This window comes from Vitis riparia, chromosome 10, assembly GCF_004353265.1.
Source record: "Vitis riparia cultivar Riparia Gloire de Montpellier isolate 1030 chromosome 10, EGFV_Vit.rip_1.0, whole genome shotgun sequence".
Lineage (NCBI taxonomy): Eukaryota > Viridiplantae > Streptophyta > Magnoliopsida > Vitales > Vitaceae > Vitis > Vitis riparia.
In genome coordinates, this window is record NC_048440.1 from 15023856 (window position 1) to 15048500 (window position 24645).

The 24645-nt window shown below is 29.9% G+C and overlaps 1 protein-coding gene across 1 annotated transcript; it reads left to right on the forward strand.

Moving 5' to 3' along the window:
- Window positions 1–12918: 12918 nt before the first annotated feature.
- LOC117924340 (protein SRG1-like) lies at window positions 12919–15001 on the forward strand. The gene is made up of 4 exons (XM_034842953.1): window positions 12919–13172; window positions 13468–13715; window positions 13786–14110; window positions 14448–15001. The coding sequence occupies exons 1-4, from the start codon at window positions 12924–12926 to the stop codon at window positions 14712–14714; spliced, it is 1089 nt and encodes a 362-aa protein (XP_034698844.1). The 5' UTR covers window positions 12919–12923; the 3' UTR covers window positions 14715–15001.
- The last annotated feature ends 9644 nt before the right edge of the window (window positions 15002–24645 follow it).

Below are 24645 nucleotides of genomic sequence, written 5' to 3' on the forward strand. Positions count from 1 at the left end.
AAAATAAGAAAGAAAAAACCTAAGTGTGACTCCTTATTTGGAAAAGGTGGTCTGTGAAAAACCGGATCGGGTTCGGGGGTCAGGTTACTTATCGGGAAGGTACGGTAAAAACCGTAGCACCCCTCTAAGCCCCTAAAGTCAGGTCTCTACTAATAAGGTGAAGCTGACGTGGAAATCAATAAGAAAATCAATGAATACTTAGAGCGATCATGCACATATGAGAGTCAGAAGATGCATATAGACTAACCAGAGCGAGAATGAGTGCGTACCTGGGCAAAGAACCTTCATGCGCTATCAAGATAGGGTTAGTGCACAATTAAGGAATAATAGCATGCATGTCAGATAGCAGGGTAAATAAATCATGTATGATAACCAAGTCAATCAATCAGAACAATCAATCGATCATAAGATCATGTATGTGGGGTCCCCACCAAAGCCCGATTATTTTTGCGCGGACCAAATCCGTAAATTCCATTATTCAGAATTACAACATTTGATTCTTTGTTTTTTTTCAAAACATTTTTAAAACAGAGGAGGTGTGAAAATGGCTTGCCAGAAATAAAGTGGCAACCCATTTTTATTAAAAATGTGATTTTTAGGACCTAAAACCCTAAGGATGAGAATTTAAGAAAACTAAAATTATTGAAAGGGTTTAGAGATTGGAAAACTATTTAAAAGCTTGAATTTGAAAAAAATGTAAGAAACAAGAGTATTAGAGATTATTCATAAAAAACAAATAAGGATGAAACATAGAGAGAATGACAGTTCAGGTGTAGGCATGTGAGACATCCGGAGAAGGTGGAACGTCGACGGGACAGAATTCCGGATGTGAGACATCCGGAGGAGGTGGGATGTCGGCGGACAGAATTCCGGATATGGGACATCCGAAGAAGGTGGAATGTCGGCCGAACAGGATTCCGGATGTGAGACATCCGGATGAGGTGGGATGTCGGCGGATAGAATTTCGGATGTGAGACATCCGGAAGAGGTGGAACGTCGGCGGACAGAATTCCGGATGTGGGACGTCGACCGGACAGGATTCAAGATGTGAGACATCCGGATGAGGTGGGACGTCGGCGGATAGAATTCCGGATGTGATACATCCGGAGGAGGTGAAACGAGTTATGCCGCGCGTTTCAAGGGGGACCGTCTACGTGTGCAAGGGAGAGAAAGAAAGGTGGTGGTGGTAAGCATAGAGATATAAAAGGTGGTGAAGGATATATGGCATATATGAAAAGAACAGATTGAAGGCGGTGGCAAAATATGGGAGGGGAAGCCATAGAGGACATGGGTTAAATGGGAAGAAGACAGTAGCATTAACCACTACTGAAAGTCTCTCCTTTGGCAGGGTAACAAGCCTTGAACCAATTTCTATGAGCAGGACCTCAAATTCACTAGCCAAATGGATGCCCTTGCTTCTAAGAGCCTCTATTTCATATATCAATCAATGACCTCATACGAAAGTGGGTGAAGTCAAATGAATACCAGATAAAAGTCAGAGCATAGTAGTAGATATATCAATGGGGAAACCAAAATAAGGGCGAAATGACCTTCAGCAAGAACCATAAAAGAGATATATGGACATACTTGCCCTCAATCCACAAACATCACCTAGGAATGAGCAGAAAAAGAAAAGAAAAGCATACCTGAAAATGATTGCCTCCCACAAGATCGACCAGAACTCAGCAAAACACCTTTCTTCTTCCTTGCCTCTCTCTCCAGAAAATGCTCTGTTTTCTTTAGCTCTCTCTCTCTCTCTCTCGCTCTCTTTCTCTCTCCCCCTCTCTCCCCCCCCCCTCCCCCCCCCCTCCTCTGATTTTTCTCCTTTTTGTTTATCTTTCTTTCTCTCTTTTGTGTCTTCCCCTGCAAGCCACTCTTCTGCCCTGCTGTTCACTGGTCAGCAAGCATGGCTTGCCCAACCACTCTCTCTGCTGCTGCACGCCTGCTGCCGCCGACCTCAAACCCTCAGCTGGGGGTCCCCTACCTCTACAGTTTGCAGCTTTCCAAATCCCCTTTACAAGTGTCGAATTCTGATAGCTCCTCAAAGCACTAACCTGATTCTCTGTCAGCCTCTCCAAAGACGCCACGTGGTCTCCCGGGATCGTGCCACCTGGCCAAATAACCTGCATGAAAGGTGAGAAAGAAAGTGCTCCAAAATGGGGGTCTACACACCTGTTAACAAGTACATATATCATTTATTTTTATTATTTCTCTCACATCAATATATCTCCCTTATCACTTGCCACGTTTCCACTTTTTTCTTTTTTTTTCCTCTTCTGCCACCATAATCCATTGTTACCTATTATAGTTTTTATTATTATTTTTCCTTTATATTCTTTTTAATATGCTCATGCATTTTCTCATAAAACTTCTTTAATTTTTTTTTTTTTTACTCTCTAATTTCTCCATATTTATTGATTTTAATTATTTTTTGACATATTAAACTTAAAATGATAATATATAATAAATAGTTAATATAACAAATTAAAGAAAAACAAAATATATAATAGACAAAAATGAAAATATTATCCCACAAATAATATATTCTATGATTTTAAATATTAATTATAATAATACATTTTATAAATTAAGGTTTAAATTAAAAAATTCTATTTTATTATTTAGAAGTTTATGATATAAGATTTTTTATATTAATACTAAACAAAATATTTATTTATTTTGTAAATTCTATCACATGTAAAAGTAAAAATATCTTATAATACAATTTTATTATTTACATTATTTTTCTTTTAATTTTTATTTTAAATTTATCATATCAAAATCACAATAAGTGATAGTGCTTTTATCATTTTTCTTATGATTTTAACTTGATTGTGGATCTAACTTTTTTTTTTTGGTTAAAATCTTTAATTTTTAATTAAAATAAAATATAAAAGAAAATATATTTTTCATAAAAAAATGTATGTAACCTTTTATATTAATTTCATAAAAAATAGGTACATTCTTAAAAGAAATAGGTAAATTCGTGTTTAGGGGAACCGGAAACACTATCATACTTATCATGGTATATATATTCATTTAGGACCCTCGATAAGAAATTAGAGGTTCTTGCCCACCCTAAAAAGAACTTTGGAAGCCTAATTATATCCATTCTTAGAAGAACCAAGACCCCTATCTCCATTCTCATGGTTCATATATTCCTTTGAGGACCCTCAAGAAGGAATTGGAGGTTGTTCCCCACCTTGGAATGGACATTAGAACCCAAGGTATATCCTAAAGACAATTTGGTACATCCTTTACAAATTTTGGTATATATTTCATAAAATTTAGCACATCCTTAAAACAATTTAGTACATCCAATCCATGAGCTACCGAGACCTTTATATTATTACCCATAGTTTGTTTATTTCTTTAGGGATCTTTAGGAAGTAATTAGAGGTCATTCCCTACTCTGAAACGAACTTTGGAACCATAGGTACATCCTTAAGGAATTTTGGTACATCCAATTCTCGGGCCATCAAGACCCCTATCTATATTCTCATGGTTCATATTATCCTTTGAGGACCCTCAGGTAGTGATTGAAGTTCATTCTCCACCTCGAAACGAACTTTGGCACTCTTGGCACATCCTTTACAAAATTTGATACATTATTTACAAAATTTGGTATATCTTTTCCAAATTTGGTATATCATTCAACAAATTTGGTACATCCTTAAAAATATTTGGTACATACAATCCTTGAACTACCAAAACCTCTATCTTATTACCCATGGTCCATTTATTCCTTTAGGGATATTTGGGAAGTGATTGGAGGTTGTTCCCTACACCGAAATGAACTTTGGAACCTTAGGTACATCTTTGAGAAAATTTGATATATCCAATCCTTGAGCTAACGGGACACCTATCTCTCTTTCCATGGTCCATTTCTTCCTTTGGAGACCCTTGGGAAGTTATTGGAGGTTGTTTCCTACCTCTGAATGGACTTTGGAAACCTTGGTACGTCATTTACAAAATTTGGTACATCTTTCACAAAATTTGGTACATCCTTAAAAAAAAATTGGTTCATCCAATCCTTGAGCTACCAGGACCCCTATCTTATTAATTATGGTATGTTCATTCTTTTAAGGATCTTCGAAAAGTGATTGAAGGTTGATCCCTACTTTGAAACAGACTTTGGAACCAGTAAATCCTTAAGAAAATTTGATACCTCCAATCCTTGAGCTAACAGAACACCTATCTTCCTTCCCACGGTCCATTTATTCCTTTAGATAGCCTTAACAAGTGATTGGAGGTCGTTTCCCACTTCAAAACGGACTTTGGATCACTTAGTACATCATTTACAAAATTTGGTACATTCTTTATATTATTATTATTGTTATTGTTATTGTTATTATTGTTATTTTATTTTATTTTAATAGTAATTGTTGTTTGTGAAATTTGGATTGTTGAATTAATATGAAATTTGAGGTTAATTTGTTGTGGGTAGATTAATACGTAATTTGATTTAATTTATTGTTAGTGAATTAATTTGAAATTTGTTAATTTGGGTTTGTGGGTATATTGTATTTGGTGATTAATTTGGGGATATTTGAATTATATCAATTGCATATTTTTTATTTGGACTTGGGCCTATTTTTAAGTTGTTATTTATTTGGGCCTATTGGATTGGGCTTGAAATATTATTTCTCTTGATCATGTATTTTTTTTTTATGTGGGCTTGTTAAATGATGTGAATTTTGGGACCCATAATGTGGGTGGGATTTGTTAGATTATTTGAATATTTTATATGAGCTTGACCAATTTGAATTGTTTAATTTGAACATGAGACAATTATTGTGCATATTAAACTAGGCTTAGATTATGAAATATTAAATTTAGGTATAGTAGAATTTATTTTAAATTATCCAATAGATTTGGTTGATTGTGTTTGTATTTTTTGTTATTAGTTTGGATGTTCTGGGTTAAGACCTATAATAATTTGGGTTCATTTTAATTGACGAAATTTATGAGACTAATTTGAAATTGAAATTTGGGTTTGAATATTTGTTTGAGATTTTATACATATCTAGATATTTACATTTGTGTTATTTTTGTTTTTGTATAGACCCATTATGGAATCTTACTGGTTGAGTACGAATTGATGACACGTGGAGCTTATGGTAAGTTTATTTGGACACATATTTTATTTTCCACTTTTATTTGCTTTTATTTTAATTAATTCTTGTAAATATTTGTTCATATATATTTATTGAGTGTGTACAGAATTGAATATCGAATAAATTAGAAATTTTGTTTAAATGAGAGGAAGAATTCAGTAAATATGTTATAATAAAATACTAATTTAAAAATATTCTTTTTAATAAAAGAAAGTTTTTTTTTCATTATTTATAAAAATTCAGAAAAATGCATTTAGAAAATCCAAAAAAATTGTTTTTAATAGAATTCGAAAAATTGTTTTTAATGACGTTGTTAAAAAATTTCTTTGTTTAATAAAAATGGTCCAAAAATTGTTTTGTAAATAAAGTTGTTCAAAAAATTAATTTTTAATAAAATTGTCTAAAAATATTTTTTCAAATGATTTTTTTTTTCTTTAATTAAAATAGGATTAAAAGTGTTTCAGAAATAGAGAATTTAAATCTTTGTTTTTCTTTTTAATTAAAATTTCTTTTGTAAATAAAGTTATGTCATTTTAAATAATTTATAAAAATCACTCTTTTAAATGAAAATGAATCTAAATACTTTTGTAAAAAAAAAAAATTGTAAAAATTCATTATTTTCTAGTAAAAGCAATTAAAAATAATTTTTGTACCCAAATTGAAATTTTGTAATGAATTCTTTTGATACAATAAGTGTAAATAGCTTTTTTGAAAATTGAATACAACTGAAATTGAGAAAATAAATTGATTCTTTTTTATAAGTAAATAAATGGAAATCATTAATTCAAAATCATTTTTAATAAAATCCTTTGAAATTTCTCTAATTTTTTTAATATCTTTTATTTATTTAATTCAATAAATCATTTTGCATAATTCTCTTATTATTTATTTTGTATATTTTTGTAATTAGATTTCATCATTGTTTTTTTACATATTAATTTTCACCATGACTTATATATTGATTACTTTTATTGATATCCATAATTAATTAATTGATTGCCACAATTTCCTCAATTCGTTTAGTAGAGGTCGTACGTATACAGGCTTAGAGGGAAGTTACGACTCACCACCGTACCTTTCCAATGAGTAACTTAACCCTCAAACCCAGACTCGGTTTTTCACAGACCCTTTTTTTTCTTTCAGGAGTCACATTTAGATTTTTTTTTTTTTCTTATTTTGTTTTTCCTTTTAAAAATAAAACAAAAATAAGTGACGACTCTAAATCTTTTTCTAAAAATCAAATTTTCACCAAACAAAATAAAAAAGCGAGTTTTCGCCATTGAGTGGGAACACATCGAGCAAAATACAAGGTCCACAACACCATTTTTCATTTATAATTATCATATTTTATGCTTAGTCTTATTTTTTTTCAATCAAGTTTTCTCTAATACCACACACATAAGTTTGATTAAATGAAGGATTTTAGTACCACACGTATATAAGTTTGATTAAACGTACAAGTAAATCATGTAAGTATCATTTTTATCCTCCTACATGAATTGATCCAATACAGGTATAGATGCTTTTCCTTCAAAATTAATTAGGGGATGATAGCGATGTTTTTCCTTCAAGATTAACTAGGGAATGATAGCAAAAGTAGGTTTGAGATGTTATTTTTATCCCAATTTGTCTTGATTATTTACATTTATTTTCATCTTTTTTAGATAGAGAAAAATCAAAATAAAAAAACAAAGGAATTTTCCACCTCCCTCCCTCCTTTATCTATCAATATTTTTTTAAAAAATAAATTATATTAAAAATATGTATTACTGATAAATAAAATATAATTTAGAAATAAATTTTATTTATTTATTTATTGATATTAAAAATAGAAAAATAAAAAATTAAATTAATTTTTATTTCACCATTTTTATAATCAATACTGGTGGAGTAAGATAAGACAATAAACCTAACTTGGAAAAAAAAAATCAAATTCTTGACTTCTAACCCATTTATAGTTATTCTAAATCAATCATCTTAAAAAAAAGACAAATCCATTTTGCTTCCCTCTCTATTTATGTATATATATATCCCTTCAATCCCTTTCTAAATTCCAAACAAGGCCATTTTCAATCACGTGGGGAAAAGAGATGTGATTCACAAAAAAATTAATGTTTGAAAATCTGGGTTGCTTGACTAATCAGGAATTGGACAAAGAAAGCAAGGTTAAGAGTATGGAGAGATGAAGTTGTTGGTGACCAAATGCCATCCACAATAATATAATTAATTAGAATCTGATAAGACAATACAGAATTAGTAACAAGTCAGTCAGTTTAGGAACCTCCTTTGATTTTTAAATCATAGAAATGGAGTGGTCCAGTGGGCTTGCTAGTCAAGTCAATACAATAATGCACCCATCACGGGGATATATATCGGCAAGACCAAATTAAGATAGGCTCAAAATTCATGCCAGCATGACACTTGTGACAAGGAAATCAATGGTTACCATCTTCGGGCTCAACAGTTTTTGGATGGATTATGCTGACTAATTGTCTGTCTCTTTTCCACTAAATTATCACGTTTTTATTATTACTTAAAGTGCTGAATGATGGGACCTGCCTGCATCATCTGTCAGTCCCGATAGAATCCGAATAAATAAAGGGATACACTCTTTTGAAATATTAATAATAATAATAAATAACCCTTTGAAAATAATTCATGGTTTATCCCTTGGTATAAGAAGAATTAGAGTTAGAGGAAGCCTCTATAATTCATAAACAGGTGTTCAATGGATTAATAATATAAGATAATAATTTTTAAAAAACTTTTATGAGCCAAATGAAATATAAATAAATAATTGATGAAGTTAAAAGAAATAATAAATAATAATTCATAATATAATACTAAGTAATCTTTAATAATTTATATGTTTTCAACTCTTTCTATAAACCTTCCCATATTTGATTTTTTTTTTTATTTTGATATTACATTTTGATATAATTTTTTAATAGTTTTTTTTTTTATCTTTTATAATTAATAATTATTTTTTTAAAGAGTATTTTAGGTTTTTATGTATTAATTTTTTACCATTTATATTATTTTTGGATTTATAAGTCACATAAATAATAGAAATATAACGCTCTTTCCAAATTAATAAATATTAATTTATGATAAATTATTTATTATCAATAAATTAATAAATTTTTATTCATCCAGAAATTAGTAATCCTATTAGAAAAATAATTTAATTTTTTATTATATCTAATTCTTTTTATATTTTATATCTATTGTAAATTAAATTAGAGATCTTGAATTTCTTTATATTTTTCTTCATCATACTTTTTGTCATCAAAATGTAGTTTTAAATTTAATTGTTATTCATAATTCATAATACTCTTAATTTTTTTAACAAAAAGATCTTAAATAAAATTTCAAAAATCTCTTACTCTTTTTTTTTTTTTCTCTTTTTTTTATCAACCGTATGTAAATTAGAAAATGGGTTTATATTTTCAAGAATAGCATTGGAGAAAATGGTTTTTAAAAATCTCATTGCACTTCCCACCCTAAATCAATCCAATAGGAGAAATTAGATTGATTTTTACAGTTGTCTTGCTTTCAAGAGGAAGCTAATTTCTATGATTCGACTGAACCTACACCCATGTATGGGATTAATACCTGCAAGATGTGCTGAAAACTTTTAAATAATAATATTATCCAAACAAATCCTTTTGGTGGATTTCCAGTCTGGAACCTGTCATCACTGATGACGATTTATTATTTAAGTGACTTTTTAAACACACCCCTGCAGGATGGCTTGTCTTAATCAGGAATTCATATTTAATTAGTCAAACCTTATGGTTTTTCTTTTGTGCATAAAGTAATTGGTAATTAAGCACGTTGCCACAGAAGAAGCTTAAAAAATTCATGCCTTGAGTAACACGGAAGTAGAAGAAAACGACATCCATCATCCATTATACAATCAAGACCTGTTCAAGCGATGCCATATATATCACTTTTAATGAAACATAACTTCCCTTGATCGCCATGGATTTAACATTTTTCGTTAGCCCACGTGGCTGTGTCCCTGAGGAGTACTTCCATCAATCTCTCACTTTCATATGTTTGATGCGTAATTTTATAATCCCTTTCATTTGTCAAAAAGAAATGCTCATTAGTCGCTCCATCTTGCCAACTAAAATTAGCATTTATGCACCTCCCCCATGAACCTGTATTTAGCCACTTTCATTGTATATTTAGGTTTCAAAATTAAAGGATCCAAAAATACTAACCCTAAATAGAATTAGTATTTTGTATACATGGTTAATTTGTTGTTGGAAATGAAATATTATAACTACTTTGCAAATTTACTGCTTGCATTTGTAGAGAAAAAATTAGGCTTTGTTTGAAATGTGTTTTCGACGTTAGGTTGTTTGTCCCATGTGTGGGTTGGACTCATAAATGGGCTTTAGCCCAATTTTTTTTAAAAAAACAAATAAATAAATAAATAAAAATTAGGAGTGCAAGATACAAAGAGTATAAAGTCAAGAAGGAGAGAATTAAAATATGATTTGGGTGAAACTTGTGCAAGACGATCAAGTGGTGAATTGTATTGATTTTAGCTTAAATTAGATTTGGTGAATCCTTATGATGAGCTTTTTGTTTCTATTAGGCTTAATTCCCCATTTGAACTTTTTAAGGTGTTATTCCAAAATATCCCCTTACCGAGATCTATACTTTGCTTTTGGTGTAATGTTGAAATATCTATCTTTATTGATGATAAGAATTATTGTTAGTCAAGAATGATGTATTTTTTAATAATTGTGAGCCTTTAGTTTTATTTAAAGAGAAATCTTATAAACCCATTGTTTTCATATAGTGGAAGTTGATAATGCACTACGACCTTGTAATTTTTCTTCCTTCACATTGAAGGGTTTTATAGATAAAAATGTCTTATTTGTGCCCGTATTATTTCTTTTTATTGTATTAGTTTTGGTTGACATATTTTGTGATATTGGTTTTGCCAAAATTGATTTAAAATCCCATTTTAATCATAAATAAGAGAAAAGATTTTCGTTGCTATGTACTATCACAAGTAGTTTTCCCAACAAGTGATATCAGAACTATGCAATGTTGGCTAGAATTAATTTCTTGTGTGTTGATGAGGTGTGGATGGTCTTCAAAAAAAAAAAAGAAAAAAAAAAGGTGGGTTTGGATGCCTGTGAACTCTCTCAAGTGTAGTGAATGTGGGAGACATTCTAGGGGTGTTCCCATACAGCTCTCACTGGCAACAGAAAATAATAATAATAAACATAGTCGGATCAACATTTCAAACCCTAGCCATGCATCATTTTCAAACCTAATTTATAACCGTTCTAATTAATTTTCTTCCAACTGACTGCAGCATTATTCAACTACTAATTCAATTGAATATCAAAATTAATAATACAAAGTATAAACATCTTATTTTGAAAGGGAAGAAGATATATAGGGTTTTCAAAAAAGCTTTATTTTTACTCAAAAAAGAAAAAAAAAAACTTGTTTTAAAACATAAAATGGTTTTCAATCTTAGAAACAAAAATATTTATATTGTTATTATTATTATTTTTTACTTCTTTTTCCCTTGTAGTTTTTTTTTTTTAAACTTTCAAAAAATAAAAAAGAAGACTAGTTTTTACCATCACAATAAATCAAGTCAATGCATGAAGGGCGACTAAATGACCATCTTGGATAAAGTAGCTAATCGACCAAATGACCATCTTGGATAAGGTACTAAACATCTATGATTGATAGTGTATTTTCAACACTGATTGAAAAAGCACCTTTTGATATTCTAAATGGCCCCACCAAATGTCATGTCATGCATAAAGTTAGTTAACCTAATTAAGATATAGAATTGAAGGATTTAGATTTTAAATAGACATGACAAATATGATAGAGAAATCAATGACTTCAATTGTACTAAACAATTTTTAGTTCAATTTTTTGGATTGAATGTCCCTTGCTTTTCTTCTTTCTTATCTTCTCACTTTTTTCTTATTATGAATTATGGATGTGATAAGTATAATATCTGTATATGTTATCCTACAAGCGTGTCAAGAATATACAAGACTTGAACCAAAATACAAAAATTAAATAAAGTCTTATCATAATATGATCCTTTGTGATTGATTATTATTTTTCCCTTGGAGTGATTGTTAAATTATGAATGGAGTGCTAACTCCCAAGTTTACTGATAAATTGTTATAAGAATAATGTAAATGCTCTTACTTTTACCAAAAAATAAAAATAAAAATAAATCTATATATATCAATCTAAACTTATTAAAAATAAATTTAAATAATAAATCATTTTCTTAATAAAATAAATTGAAGGGGTTATTAATTTAATTGCAATTCTATCAAAATGAATTATTGGGACATCATTTCTCACTCTTCCTAATCGGATTTTGAGATGGAATAAAAAAATCTATACATAAGTAATGAATGTATTCAATCTATATAAATCCTTTAACATTTTCTAGTTAGTTTGAGCAAATTTACTGTTACGAAATTCATTGTATATTGAGGAAATCCACTAATAGGGTCAAGGCATGTAACAAGTAAAGTCTAATTCAATACCCCAACTCAGGCCCATTTATGGGAACATCCCTAAATATCCAATTTTGTACTCTAATTATAGGTTAAGATTTGTTGCTTCAATCCTATATATGCATATGCATGTGTCTATACTTTACATTTACAACAGGCCATGTTTAATTCATAAGCGTCAGAGATAATTGCTAAGACGAGCATTATATTTTACATTTACAACAGGCCATGTTTAATTCATTCCATCTTGAGAAACTTAGTGAGCATTTTCGTTCCTGTAAGTAGACAATTCAAATCCATCACGTTTCATTTTTGGATGCTTATTCTAGACACTTCAGTAAAATTCTTCCACTCCATTTAGGTTCCTTTATAGATCGATCATCCAGTCAAGGATTTATTATAGGACCTTGCAAATTAAGTCAAGGTTGTTTTTTTTATTTAGTCAAAACCTGCTACATGTTTTGGTGATAAATTTATAAATTAGGCACGTTTATATACTGAAGAAGCTTAGAAAATTTCTGCCTCCACCAACACTTAAATAAGAGAAAACGGCATCTATCCATCATACAACCAAGACCTGTCCAAGGTTTTGGTATGTCATTGGTTGAAAATTATCTGCCATTTGCTTTTGATTTGTCAAAAAACAACTAGATCTTCATTAATATCTATATTTGCTAAATAAAAAAGGACTAGCATGTTGGTACAAGCTGTTCGCATTGTTTACTTCTTGAAACATGGGCATTGCATTTGTCATAAGGGCATGCATTTAAGAAAAGCTCCAAGAAGAGTTGTCACTTAACGTGGTTTACAGTCAAGGAAAAAAAAATTCTTGAGCACCGAACCATCTTTATGGATCGTAGATGGGCAGAAACAATGAGCTGGAATATTGGTTTGAATAGACAATAATTAATACCATCTTTGTGTAATATCTTTTTTTATAATAAGTACGAACTTAAATTCTTAAAGATTGTTTAAAATTTGAGAGAATAATTTTTTTTTAATGTTTAAAATTTTTTAAAAGATATTACATTTTTAAGGCAAGTTTGAGAAGCTTTTGTATTTCTATTTTTAATTGGAAGTACTAAATTTATACATTCAAACAACACCTTATACTTCTAGAAATATAAGGTGAATAACAATGGTTTGACAGGGTTCAGTTGTTGCTTATGCTGCCCCTTTTTTTTTTCCTTTTTCTTTTTCGTCTTCCTCAAGTATATTTGCATTATAAATACCCACCTCCAGATGGTTCAATTGGTCACTGAAATTAGGCCAATTAGCAATGGCATCGACACAATCTTCAAGCTTTCGTGCTGCTCCTATTCAAAGTGTTCAGGAGCTCATCAAAGAGCCCATCCCTGCAGTCCCACAGCCATTTATCCTGGATGATCCGCAGCCTCCAATTCTCTCAGCCAGCACTCCCCTGCCACTACTCCCCACCATTGACATGAAACATTTAATTATGAGTGAAACCTCAGGTTCTGAGCTGGAGAAGTTGCACTCAACTTGCAAAGAATGGGGTTTCTTTCAGGTTTCTCTCAACATCTATAATCTCTAATCATTTTTTCTGTATTGCACTTGAACTTTAGGGGCTGTTTTGTTGTGTCCAGGCAAACGGAGAGGACCATTTGGGGCGACTGACAAAATTACTCAGAAATTAATGATTTGGCTCATATGATATCCCTTGCAGTTTTGTATGAAGTAGACCCCTATAATCCGTTTGCACCATGCATGACATATATATAGATATTAAACCAAATCCAATATGAAAAAAATAATAACAAATAACAATACAGAAACTAAGATGTGTGTTCATGGATGCATAGTTGGTGAACCATGGAGTCAGCTCTTCACTTGTGGAGAAACTGAAATCGGAGATCGGAGAATTTTACAAACTTCCCTTGGAAGAGAGAATGAAGTACAAGATGAGGCCCGGTGATGTTGAAGGGTACGGGCATCTTCCAATCCGGTCAGAAGATCAAAAACTTGACTGGGGTGATAGGTTTTATATGATAACCAACCCTATACATACAAGGAAGCCGTATCTATTACCAGAACTCCGTTCATCACTAAGGTTCTCTCTCATCATCATCTTCTTCGTCTTCTTCTTTCAGCTTTATATATGTTTTCTTCTTTAACTGCAGGGATAGCTTGGAATGTTACTTAGCGGAGCTGCAGAAACTAGCGATGATGCTTCTAGGGTTTATGGCCAAAGCTCTAAAGTTGGAGAAAGGAGAGATGGAAGAGTTGTTTGAGGATGGGATGCAATCAGTGAGGATGACTTACTATCCTCCATGCCCACAACCACAGCTCGTTATGGGGCTTACGCCTCACTCTGATGCAACCGGCATCACCATCCTTCTCCAAATTAATGGAGTGGATGGTCTCCAAATTAAAAAGGATGGGGTTTGGATTCCTGTGAGCTTCCTTCTAGATGCTCTTGTTGTGAATGTAGGAGACGTTCTCGAGGTTTCCCCACAGACTCCTTTCTCTCTTTCAAAAAAATAAAACAAAATAAAATAGAAAATGCTAAATGGAATCCGCTCTATATTTTCGAAACTTAAATCTTTTGTGTTTTAATTAAATATCATTTGCAGCCCCACGCTTCATGGTTTTATGCGCTAGTGGAGCTGTCACTTTGAGATTACAGGCACTGGCATGTGTTTTCCTTCAATATTCATTCAAACCTAAAGTACAATACAGGGGTAGAAAAAGAATAGAACACACACACAACACCGAATAATGACTAGTACTTGAGGAAAAATGCCCCCTTTTTTACCAACTGCCGTGTCTTCCTATTTTGCAGATTCTGAGCAACGGGGTATACACCAGCATAGAGCACCGGGCAACAGTAAATGCAGCAAAAGAGAGGATCTCCATTGCCATGTTCTTCAATCCCAAATTCTCAGCTCAGATTAAACCTGTACCCAGCCTGATAAATCCTCAAAATCCGCCACTGTTCAAACAAGTAGGCATGGAAAAATACTGCAAAGATTTCTTCTCCCGTAGGCTGGATGGAAAATCGTATCTAGAGCATATGAAGATCAAAAATGAGGAAGAATACAGTACCTGAAGTCAGTCTGATAAATCCTCACAATCCGTCATTGTTCAAACAAGTAAGCATGGAAAAATACGTCAAGGATTTCGTCTCCCGTAAGCTGGATGGAAAATGGTACATAGAGCATTTGAAGATCAAAAATGAGGAAGAATACCGTACCTGAAGCCTGGCTACATGTATATGGTTATGTTTAATTATGGTATGCTATGGTTTGGCAGTTGCATGGATCCTAGAAAGATTATAGCTTTGAGATGGGTAGTATTGTTACTATCTTATTACGTACACTTGCCAAATAATTTCTGTAAAATAAGGATAATTTTTTTCTTTTCTATACCGGAGATTATCTTCCTAAAATTTCATTATATTACACAAAATTTTGCTTTGTTTTAAACTATTAGACACATCTAAATATTAAGTTACAAAATTTACCTCTATTCCAAAATATTATATTAACCTCTTTGTCAAACTTTTTCTCCTAATTGTATTTAAATAAAATTATAAAATGACATTTTTACCATTTCTTATATCATGATGGAATGAAGTTGTTTCAAATATCTTTTCCCTTCTAAATTCTTCTTTTTATTTCTTAATCTCATTTCTCCCCATAATCTAGTCAACATCCCCAAACTTAATTAGATTTTCTCTCTAAAATATCTTTTTATGTACACTCTTCCTATCCTTAACCTCATCTCTCGTTGAACCCTAATCAACATCACAAACTAATGAAAATCAATATGATTTCCCAAATATCATGTTCATTTTCATATTGCTTCCCATTTGAAGCAATTCCCAACCTCCCTTTTGCATCATGCATTGAAGCCAATAGAAGAAATGGATTTAGATGAGTTTCAAAATCGACATCCCAAAATCAAACATAAAATGCAAAAGAAGTAAATTTCACCCTAATCCATAAAATGAAAAAGAAAAAGAAAAAATCCCCACCCACTTTATTCCCGATTCACCTCATCCTTCAATTGTCGTCAACAGATACATCTTCCTTAAGTCAATAACTTCCCATCAAACCCTTCTTTTTACTCAGAATCTTCAGCCTTCCTACCTCAAAAACCCTTGTCTTTTATCCATACACATTTCGTTCATCCAGCTTCACTTTTAGAAAAATAATAAGCAACCGTTCTATTTGTCATAAATGACTTCATATTTGTCAGATGATGCAAAATGGACCACTTGCTTGTTTGCATCGCTAATTACAAAATGCAAGATGACCTGGCAGAATGATGTTCAAAAACACACTTACTTCAACATCTGACTACAACTGACCCCAACTTTCAATGGATCATATCCAAAGCGGACAAGAAGTGAAATAAACCTACCCTTTTCATACCAATTAAAGACTTCTACACGTGTCTCTTTCTTGTCCATATATAGTTTTATAAAATGAGTGTTTGATAATATTTACAAATCATAAAGGAAACCAATGCTACATATTTCAAAAATATCATTTTATATTTCTCTTATTTTATGCTTAGTCTTGTTTTACTCGATCAAGATCTTTCTAATTAATACGCCACACAGATATAAATTTGATTAAATAAAGAATATATAAGTAGATCATACAGGTATCATTTTTGTCCTCTTATATATATATCGGCACGTGAATATGTAGATGTTTTTTCTCTATGGTATGATAATGGGAGTAGATTCGAGATGTCATTCTTATTCCAAATTATCATGATTATTTATGATATTTTTATCTCTATCCAAAAGTACAAAAGAAATTCTAAAGGAGGCAACTTTGGGGCAAACATGCAAGGGAATTTTCCATGCCCACTACACTATATTTTTCATTTTTTTTTTATTTTTTTAAAAATGAAAAATTATATTTAAAACAAATATAACTTATAAATAAAATACAATTTATAATTTATTAATAAATAAATATTCTCTTATTAATTGTATTAAAAATGGAAAAATAAAAATAATTAAATTAGATTATTTTTAATTAATTATATTTATAATAAGATAGGTGGAGTGATGTAAGATAATACCTAAACCCAACCCGAATTTGGAAGAAAAAAAAAATTGAAATTCACTTCATTTCCATTTATGATTCTCCTAAATCAATCATCTTAGAAACAAGATAAAAAAACTCCATAAAAAAAAAAGAAAAAAAAAGAATCTATCTTTCTTCTTTGAGATAATCCTTCATATTGAACTTATTTGGACATTTCTAATCTTTTCATCTAACCTAAAACGTTTTATTGTTCAAAATAGGACAACATTATTCATTTTCAAATGGCTTTAATCCCTCCAGTTCATTCATACCCCACCTTTGTATTCAAGATATCCCAAAAAGTTTCCAAGGTTACCTTTGTTAATGGAAATAGTTATAAACATTAACAAGTAATGAACAATATGAAAAATCGAGTATACACAAGATAACATATAATTAATAAGATGAAAAACATATTTAATAGTGAAATCAAGCTTAAATAGTGGGATTTGCCTTTATTAAATGCAATATATGGTTTTATAAAATGAGTGTTTGATAATATTTACAAATCATGAAGGAAACCAATGCTATATATTTCAAAAATATCATTTTGCATTTATCTTATTTTATGTTTAGTCTTATTTTCCTTGATCAAGCTCTTTCTAATATGTCACAGATATATAAATTTGATTAAATAAAAGATAAATGAATCAAGTAGGTATCAATTTTGTCCTTTTATATAAATTAGCACATAAATAGATGTTTTTCTTCTATGGTATGATAACGGGAGTAGATTCTAGAGGTCATTCTTATTCCAACTTATCATGATTATTTATGGTCATTTTTATCTTTATCCAAAAGTTAATAAAATAAAATTCTAAAGGGTATAACTTCAGGGCAAACATGCAAGGGAATTTCCCATTCCCACTACACTATATTTTTCATTTTTCTTAAAATTTTTTAAATGTAAATTATCTTTAAAACAAATGTAACTTATAAATAAAATACAATTTATAATTTATTAATAAATAATTAAAAATGGAAAAATAAAAAAATAATTAAATTAAATTATTTTTATTTAATTATATTTATAATCAAGATAGGTGGAGTGAGGTAATATAATACTTGAACTCAACCTGAGTTTGGAAAAAAATTAAATTGAAATTCACTTCATACTCGTTAATAGTTCTCCTAAATCAATCATCTTAGAAACAAGATAAAAAAAACTCCACAAAAAAAGAAGAAAAAAATCTATCTTTATTCTATAAGCTAACTACTAATTTTAATAATCTTTAATTATTTACAACCAAACAACCTAGGAAACTTTCAAAATGAACTTATATGGACATTTCTAACCTTTCCAATCAACCTAAAACTTTTTATTGATCAAAATAGGACAACATTATTCATTTCCATTTGACTTTGATCCCTCTATTTCATTCATATACCACCCTTACATTTGAGATATCCCAAAAAATTTCAAAGATTATCTTTATTAATGAAAATAGTTATAAATATTAACAAGTAATGAAAAATATAAAAAACCGAGTATACACAAGATAACATATAATTAACTAAATGAAAAATATATTTAATAGTGAAATCAAGCTTAAAATGTGGTATTTGCCTTTGTTAAATGCAATAGATGTTATCAATCATAAAACGAGATTTATTTCAACATCTACACACTTGTATATGTCAGAAGTGCTTTTCCTCCACTAGCATCAGACCTTTAAAGGACAATTTAGGTCAACCTCTCACCAACTAGATCAATGTATTTGCCTTATTTCAACCTCTATTGCTATAAAAATATAACCTTATAGAGCTTTTATCAAAATTCCAAACAAGTATCTTTTTAATCAAGTGATGAAAATGGGATAACCATTTGACAAAATGGTGAAAAATATTCTGATTTATCTTGACCTGCTGGTATATGATGTTCATAGAAAATGGGTAACCTTATTTAAGTGCTTGTAAATAATGGGTCTAACTGATCAAATGGTAGCCAAATTGACATAATTTGTTAAGCAATTATATAATAAATCAATTAATTTAGGAATTTCTTTGGTTTTCATTATCATGAAAATGAAGTGGGCCGTTGAAGTCAATGCATCCTAAGGGAACCAAATGATCTATGATGCATAAAGCTAGCTAACATTATTAACATATAGAATGAAGGGGTTGAAAGTTATACATGGACACGACAAGTATGATAAAGATCTTAATGACTTCAAATTGGCTAGCTACTTAGGTTTTGGCTTGATGTTCTTATTATTGATGTGACAAGTATGTTTTACATTTCTATCTTAGGCATGTTTATGCCATTATATTGAAATGAAATTAGTGAGTCATTTTCATTAGTTTTATTTCCGTGTAGTAAGAATTGGAATAGAAAAGTAAATGTCTCTCCTAGTATGAAAAATCTCATTTCTCACTTTTAAAGAATGAATCACTTAATTGCACAAAATACCTACATGATGATAGTATAATAGTTATAAGAAAATTCTTTATTTTTAATATCGGTCTAGAAATTGGATGTGATAAATAATGGTCTTTTTATTTTAATTAACTAAATGCAAGTTTGTTTTAGTAATTAATTTCAATCAATTAGTACACATGCAATGAGAAATTTGGTTCATTTATATCTTAAAAAACTAAACTCTATTTGTTTTTAAATTTATTTAAAATAAAATAGTATTAGCAATTATTGGTTTTGAATTATTATTATTTATTTTTAGCAAAATGAATACATTATTTTCTCACTCCTCATTGTCACGTACCAAATATTACCTTACAATCATGGAAAACATTCTTGAGTGGAGGTCTCATGTTTCTACATCGATTCACACCCAAATTATAAATGTATCAAAGATGGGTGGTAATATTAATTAACATATGCTTAATTATAGAAATATTTTGGAGTGATTTAAAGGTTATAACGTAAATAACAATGGTTTGATAATATTAGTTAGTGTGTTTATTTTTTATTTTTTATTTTTATTTTTGCTCCCTTGAGTATATTTGCTTTATAAATTCTCACCTTAGGAGGGTTAATAAACTCATGTAAGGGAAACTTTTAAATCTATTGATTTTTGGTTTTTACAAGGAGACAAGTAATGTTTTATATAGATGTACATGGCTGAAGCTTAGATGGAAATCTACACAGCAGGAGGATACATGTATGGAAATTTAATATAAATAGGAATATGGTTATTCTATAATAATTGTGTGATTAACCTTTGACAACCTTCCTTACTACTGCAACAAGCAATGACAACTTTCCTTGTCTTCTTTAGGAGAAGAATCTCCCTTAACAAAAGAATCTTCCTTAACACCCTCCTCAAGTTGAAAAGGGAATAGAAGTTGACTCCCAACTTATCTTAAAAGAAAGAGAATATCATCAAAGGTTTTGTGAAGGTATCAACGTGTTAAGAGGATGAAGAAATGCATTGGGGGACAATAGTACCCATAAAAATTTTCTCATAAACAAAATGGTAGTCAATCGTGATATGTTTAGATCAAGCATGGAACATTTAGGTTGATGGATATATGGAATACACTTATCACAGAACAACTAAGGAGGGTGAGGAAGTGTCGTACCAATGTCTCGTAGTAAGAATGTTAACCAAGTAATTTTGACTATTGTAGATGCCATGAACCTATATTATGCCTCAAAACTAGAACAAGCAATTGTCGGTTGCTTCTTTGAACACCATAAAATACAATTTGCCCTAAATAAGACACAAAAACCAATGGTGCTTCTCCTTGTAATTGAACATCTAGCTCAATTAGCATCACTAAAGACATATAATGGACTTTGTGAAAGATAGTGTAATCCAAAGTGTTAAGTGCCCTTTAAATACCAAAGGATTCGCTTCATTGCCTGTAAATGAATCGACGTAGGATTATTGAAATGTTGACATACCCGATTTACAGTTGGCATAATGTCAAATTTTGTAAAGGTTAAATATTACAAGACACCAACAACACTATGATAATCAATGGTATCAATAGAATTTATGTCGGTAGAAGTTTCCTTCTCTTGGAGGAACATTGGTGTGACCATGGGGGAACCATGAAGCATTTTCATTCTAGTGAGAAGGTCTTGAATTTATTTTGTTTGAGAAAGGGAAATCACGACTAAGTTGATGTTCTTTATTGCAAACTCACGACTAAGTTGGGTAATTAAATCTATAATACGGGGATCATTAATTATTACCACCAACAAAAATGTCATCCATATATATAAAAAGAACAATGGTGATATTACTTGTATGATAAATGAACAAAGAAGAGTCAGCCTTGGTATAATAGAACGTGTGAGTAAATATTGAATTTTCGATATATATATATATATTGAAAGGGGAAAAAATTATTTTGAAATAATTTGGCGCATATCATGTTAATTATATTTTTGAATCGAGTAGACTTAAAGTTTGGGCAAATGGATGTTTTATATTTCAGTTACACCATGGCATATATGGCTATGGTAAAAAAATAATAATAATAACATTTAAAGTAAAACGTGTGTTATGCACACTTGATGAACCATGGTCTGCTCTTCACTTTTGGAGAATCTAAAATATGAGATTGGAGAATTTTACAAGCTTCCATTGGAAGAGAGAATTTCCAACCGTACTAATTAACTGAATTCCAACTTACAGAAGCATTATCCCACTACTAATTCAATTGGATTTTAAAATTAATAATGCAAAGTATAAAATCTTATTTTGAAATGAAAGGAAGATATAAATAGAAAAATATGTTCAGCAATCAAAGAATAAATAAATCACTACAAAACAAAAGATATTTTAAAAAAAATAAAAAATATAGAAAGTAGATTAAGAACATTTTAAGCTTTCAAAATCATTTTCAAAAAACACTTGGCAAACAACATTTTAGGGTCCTTCCTCAAGCAGTTGGAATAGAACTCAATATATAAATCAATCTTGTGGCATAATTTTGCGAAAATGTTCAAAAGCTAGCCTTCAGGAAAAGGTATGTTTCTCTCTATAAATATGTATAGCCTTTATCAAATACTATATAAAACTTAATAAAATAACTATATATGAAATATCCACTAGTGAGGGTCGAAATTTATAAGTGATTAAGACGGCAGATCTAATGGTGAAGACTATATAAGTTATAATTTAAAAGTATGGAAGTAATTGTCGGCACGGTCCCATTTTTCATTGTTTTAATAACCACCATTTGTTAACTAAAATATTTAACGGGTTTGTCGGGTCAACATTGGAGTATATGCAATGGTGTCTTAGCCCCGAATATAACTCAATCTACAAATCAACCCTCTTGCGAGATCTAATTTGCAAAAGGTTCAGTCACATTTAAACTAGCTAGCCTTTTGAAAAAGGGTATGTCCCCCACTATAAACATAAATATACAGCCTTCATCTAAAGTCATGTAGGCTACCAAGACAACATTATAACAGATTTCCATAAATGAGATTGATATAAAGTAGGATGACAAATCTATACCTTATAACGCCAACATTGAGTTGAAAACCATGAGTTATAATTTATAAAACCAATTGCCGTCCCATGTTTAATGGTTTTAAGGTCTATATTTTCTTAACTAAAATATATAACAGTAGGGTTTTTTTTTTGGGTCAAGGTCAACTTTAGAGTATATGTGATTGATTGTGTTTTACCCTTTGTAGAATCAGTTAAGGGAATCAAATATTTAGAATTTGTTTGACAGTAATTCTAAAAAGTGTTTATATTTTTTTTCATATCTTCTCACATTTTTCTTATTATGGATGTGACAAATATCATAATTTATCCTTTACGATTAATTATTATTTTTCTTATTGAATGATCCTTAAATTATTAATGGAGTGATATCTCCCAAGTTAACCAATAAATTGTTATAAGAGTAACCTAAATGTTCTTACTTTGATAAAATAATAATAATAAAAAATAAAAAATAAAAAGATCATATACCATTATTGAAAAGATCTTACTTTGATAAAAAAAAAAATTAAATAAATAAATAAATAAAAAGATTATTGAAAAGAATTTAAATAATAAATCATTTTCAAATGAATTTAATAAAAATAAATTAAAGGAGCTGTTAATTAAATTTATATTCTATCAAAATAAAATACTGACACATTATTTATCATATAACATAATTAAAATATTCATACATAAATAATAAAACATGTATTCAGTCTATATAAATTCTTTAATAGTTTTTTTCAAACTTTTAAGTGTCTTTCTAGCCTTCATTGTAAGTTAAGTTCATAATTTTGTTCCATTCATCCTATTTTAGGATTCTACATACTTTCATGTGATTTAGACTCCTTTAAGGCTTCAAAGTTGTTGTAGAATCAATTGAGATTGAATTATTTGAGAATAATGATATAAAAGACTTAAAGTGGACTTATAGAATTAGAAATAAAATTAATTTGAAAAGAATTTTAAATGGAGAATTTAAAAAGAAAAATCTTTTCAAATAATAAAAATAATTTTTAAAAAAAATTCTAAGTTGAGAATTTTTTTTAAAAAATCCAAATCTTTTATGGAATTTGAAAAAGAAGTTAAATTAAGAATTTTAAATTTTTTTCAAATTTTTTAAATTTAAAATATGAAAATTTTCCAAATCTTTCTAAAATTCTTAAATTTCTAAATTATTTTTAATAAAATATAGTTTCTAAATTGACTCTAGGTCCATTGAGTTTTCTCTTATATACACCTATTGGGCAAATTCTCTCAAGTACAAATGCACCTAAACTTTTAGGTCATTATTCTTTACATGTAACTCTCTCTCAAGAAGTTCGTGATTTTTATACTTGGGTTCATGAGATAGATTTGTTGAATTGAGCCCTTAAAAAACAAGACATGATGTAATAAAATCGGACTTAATTGTCCCTTTACTATCATTTTTATGCATTGACATTGATTTGAACATTCAACACATATCTTTTAGATTGTATATGACTTAGGAATATTAGAAGTTATATAAAAAAAATATAAGTTATAGGTTATTTGTAAATAGATAAGTTGTACACAATCAATTCATAAATTTGGGTAATCTAGTAGAAATTATAGTGCAACACCTCCTAATTGAAAGAATGACTTATCTTGACTATCAAGATGAGTTTCTCTTAGTGAGTCTACTAGTATATGTAATGCATACTGGATAAAAACTACGATGAATTATAATATAAAACTATCAAATGTAATGATTCATTAAGTTACTATATTGTATGAATTCTTAACTTTGAGAGGATATTAAATCTATACTGAAATCAACAGGAAACTTTGACTTATGGATTAGACCTTAAAGTTGTTATATATTCCTATGAATTAAGTCGCTATTGATAAAGACTAGTGACAATAGATATTCTCAATAGAGACATCATGATATTTCATGGGATTGAAACATTGTGTCCCCTTGGGTGATCTATAGAATATGTGATCATAAAATCTATGATTGCAATAATTCATTTAGTGGAATTTAACATGTTTCTTAGAATTAAAGTATGTTAGTTGATTACATAATAAATGAGATTTATAACTCAATGATTTGAAAGGTAGTCTCGATAAGTGATAACACTATATTATTATATTACAAATATTAGTTCATTGAATGTTTGCATGTAGTGGATAGTAGGTACAGACCTGAGCTTCATCTCATTGTCATTTATATAAGGTACTAAAGTGTAGTTGATTATTTGTGGTGTGAAATCTTGCATCCACTTCATAATTAGATTTTAAGGGAGTTAGTATTCCTATGGGTCCTAGTGGTCCTTACTCTAAGTTCATATACTATGATGACAAGGTTTATAAGAGTTGGATTAACTCTAGATTTATTCTTATACATAAGGGCGTTTTGGTAATTACACAAAATTGCACAAGGGATAGTGAACAAGTTTTCTAAAATTGACTAATTGATTAATTAGATGATCATGTGTGATTAATTAATCAATCAGACTTATTGTGTGTTATATTAAGTGACCCCAGCTTTGGTGAG

What these genes read in the sequence shown, in the direction of transcription:
- LOC117924340 (XM_034842953.1), top strand. Translation starts at nt 12,924, where the DNA reads ATGGCATCGACACAATCTTCAAGCTTTCGTGCTGCTCCTATTCAAAGT. An exon ending in AAGAATGGGGTTTCTTTCAG is followed by an intron (nt 13,173 to 13,467) that starts GTTTCTCTCAAC and finishes ATGGATGCATAG; the next exon opens with TTGGTGAACCATGGAGTCAG. An exon ending in GAACTCCGTTCATCACTAAG is followed by an intron (nt 13,716 to 13,785) that starts GTTCTCTCTCAT and finishes CTTTAACTGCAG; the next exon opens with GGATAGCTTGGAATGTTACT.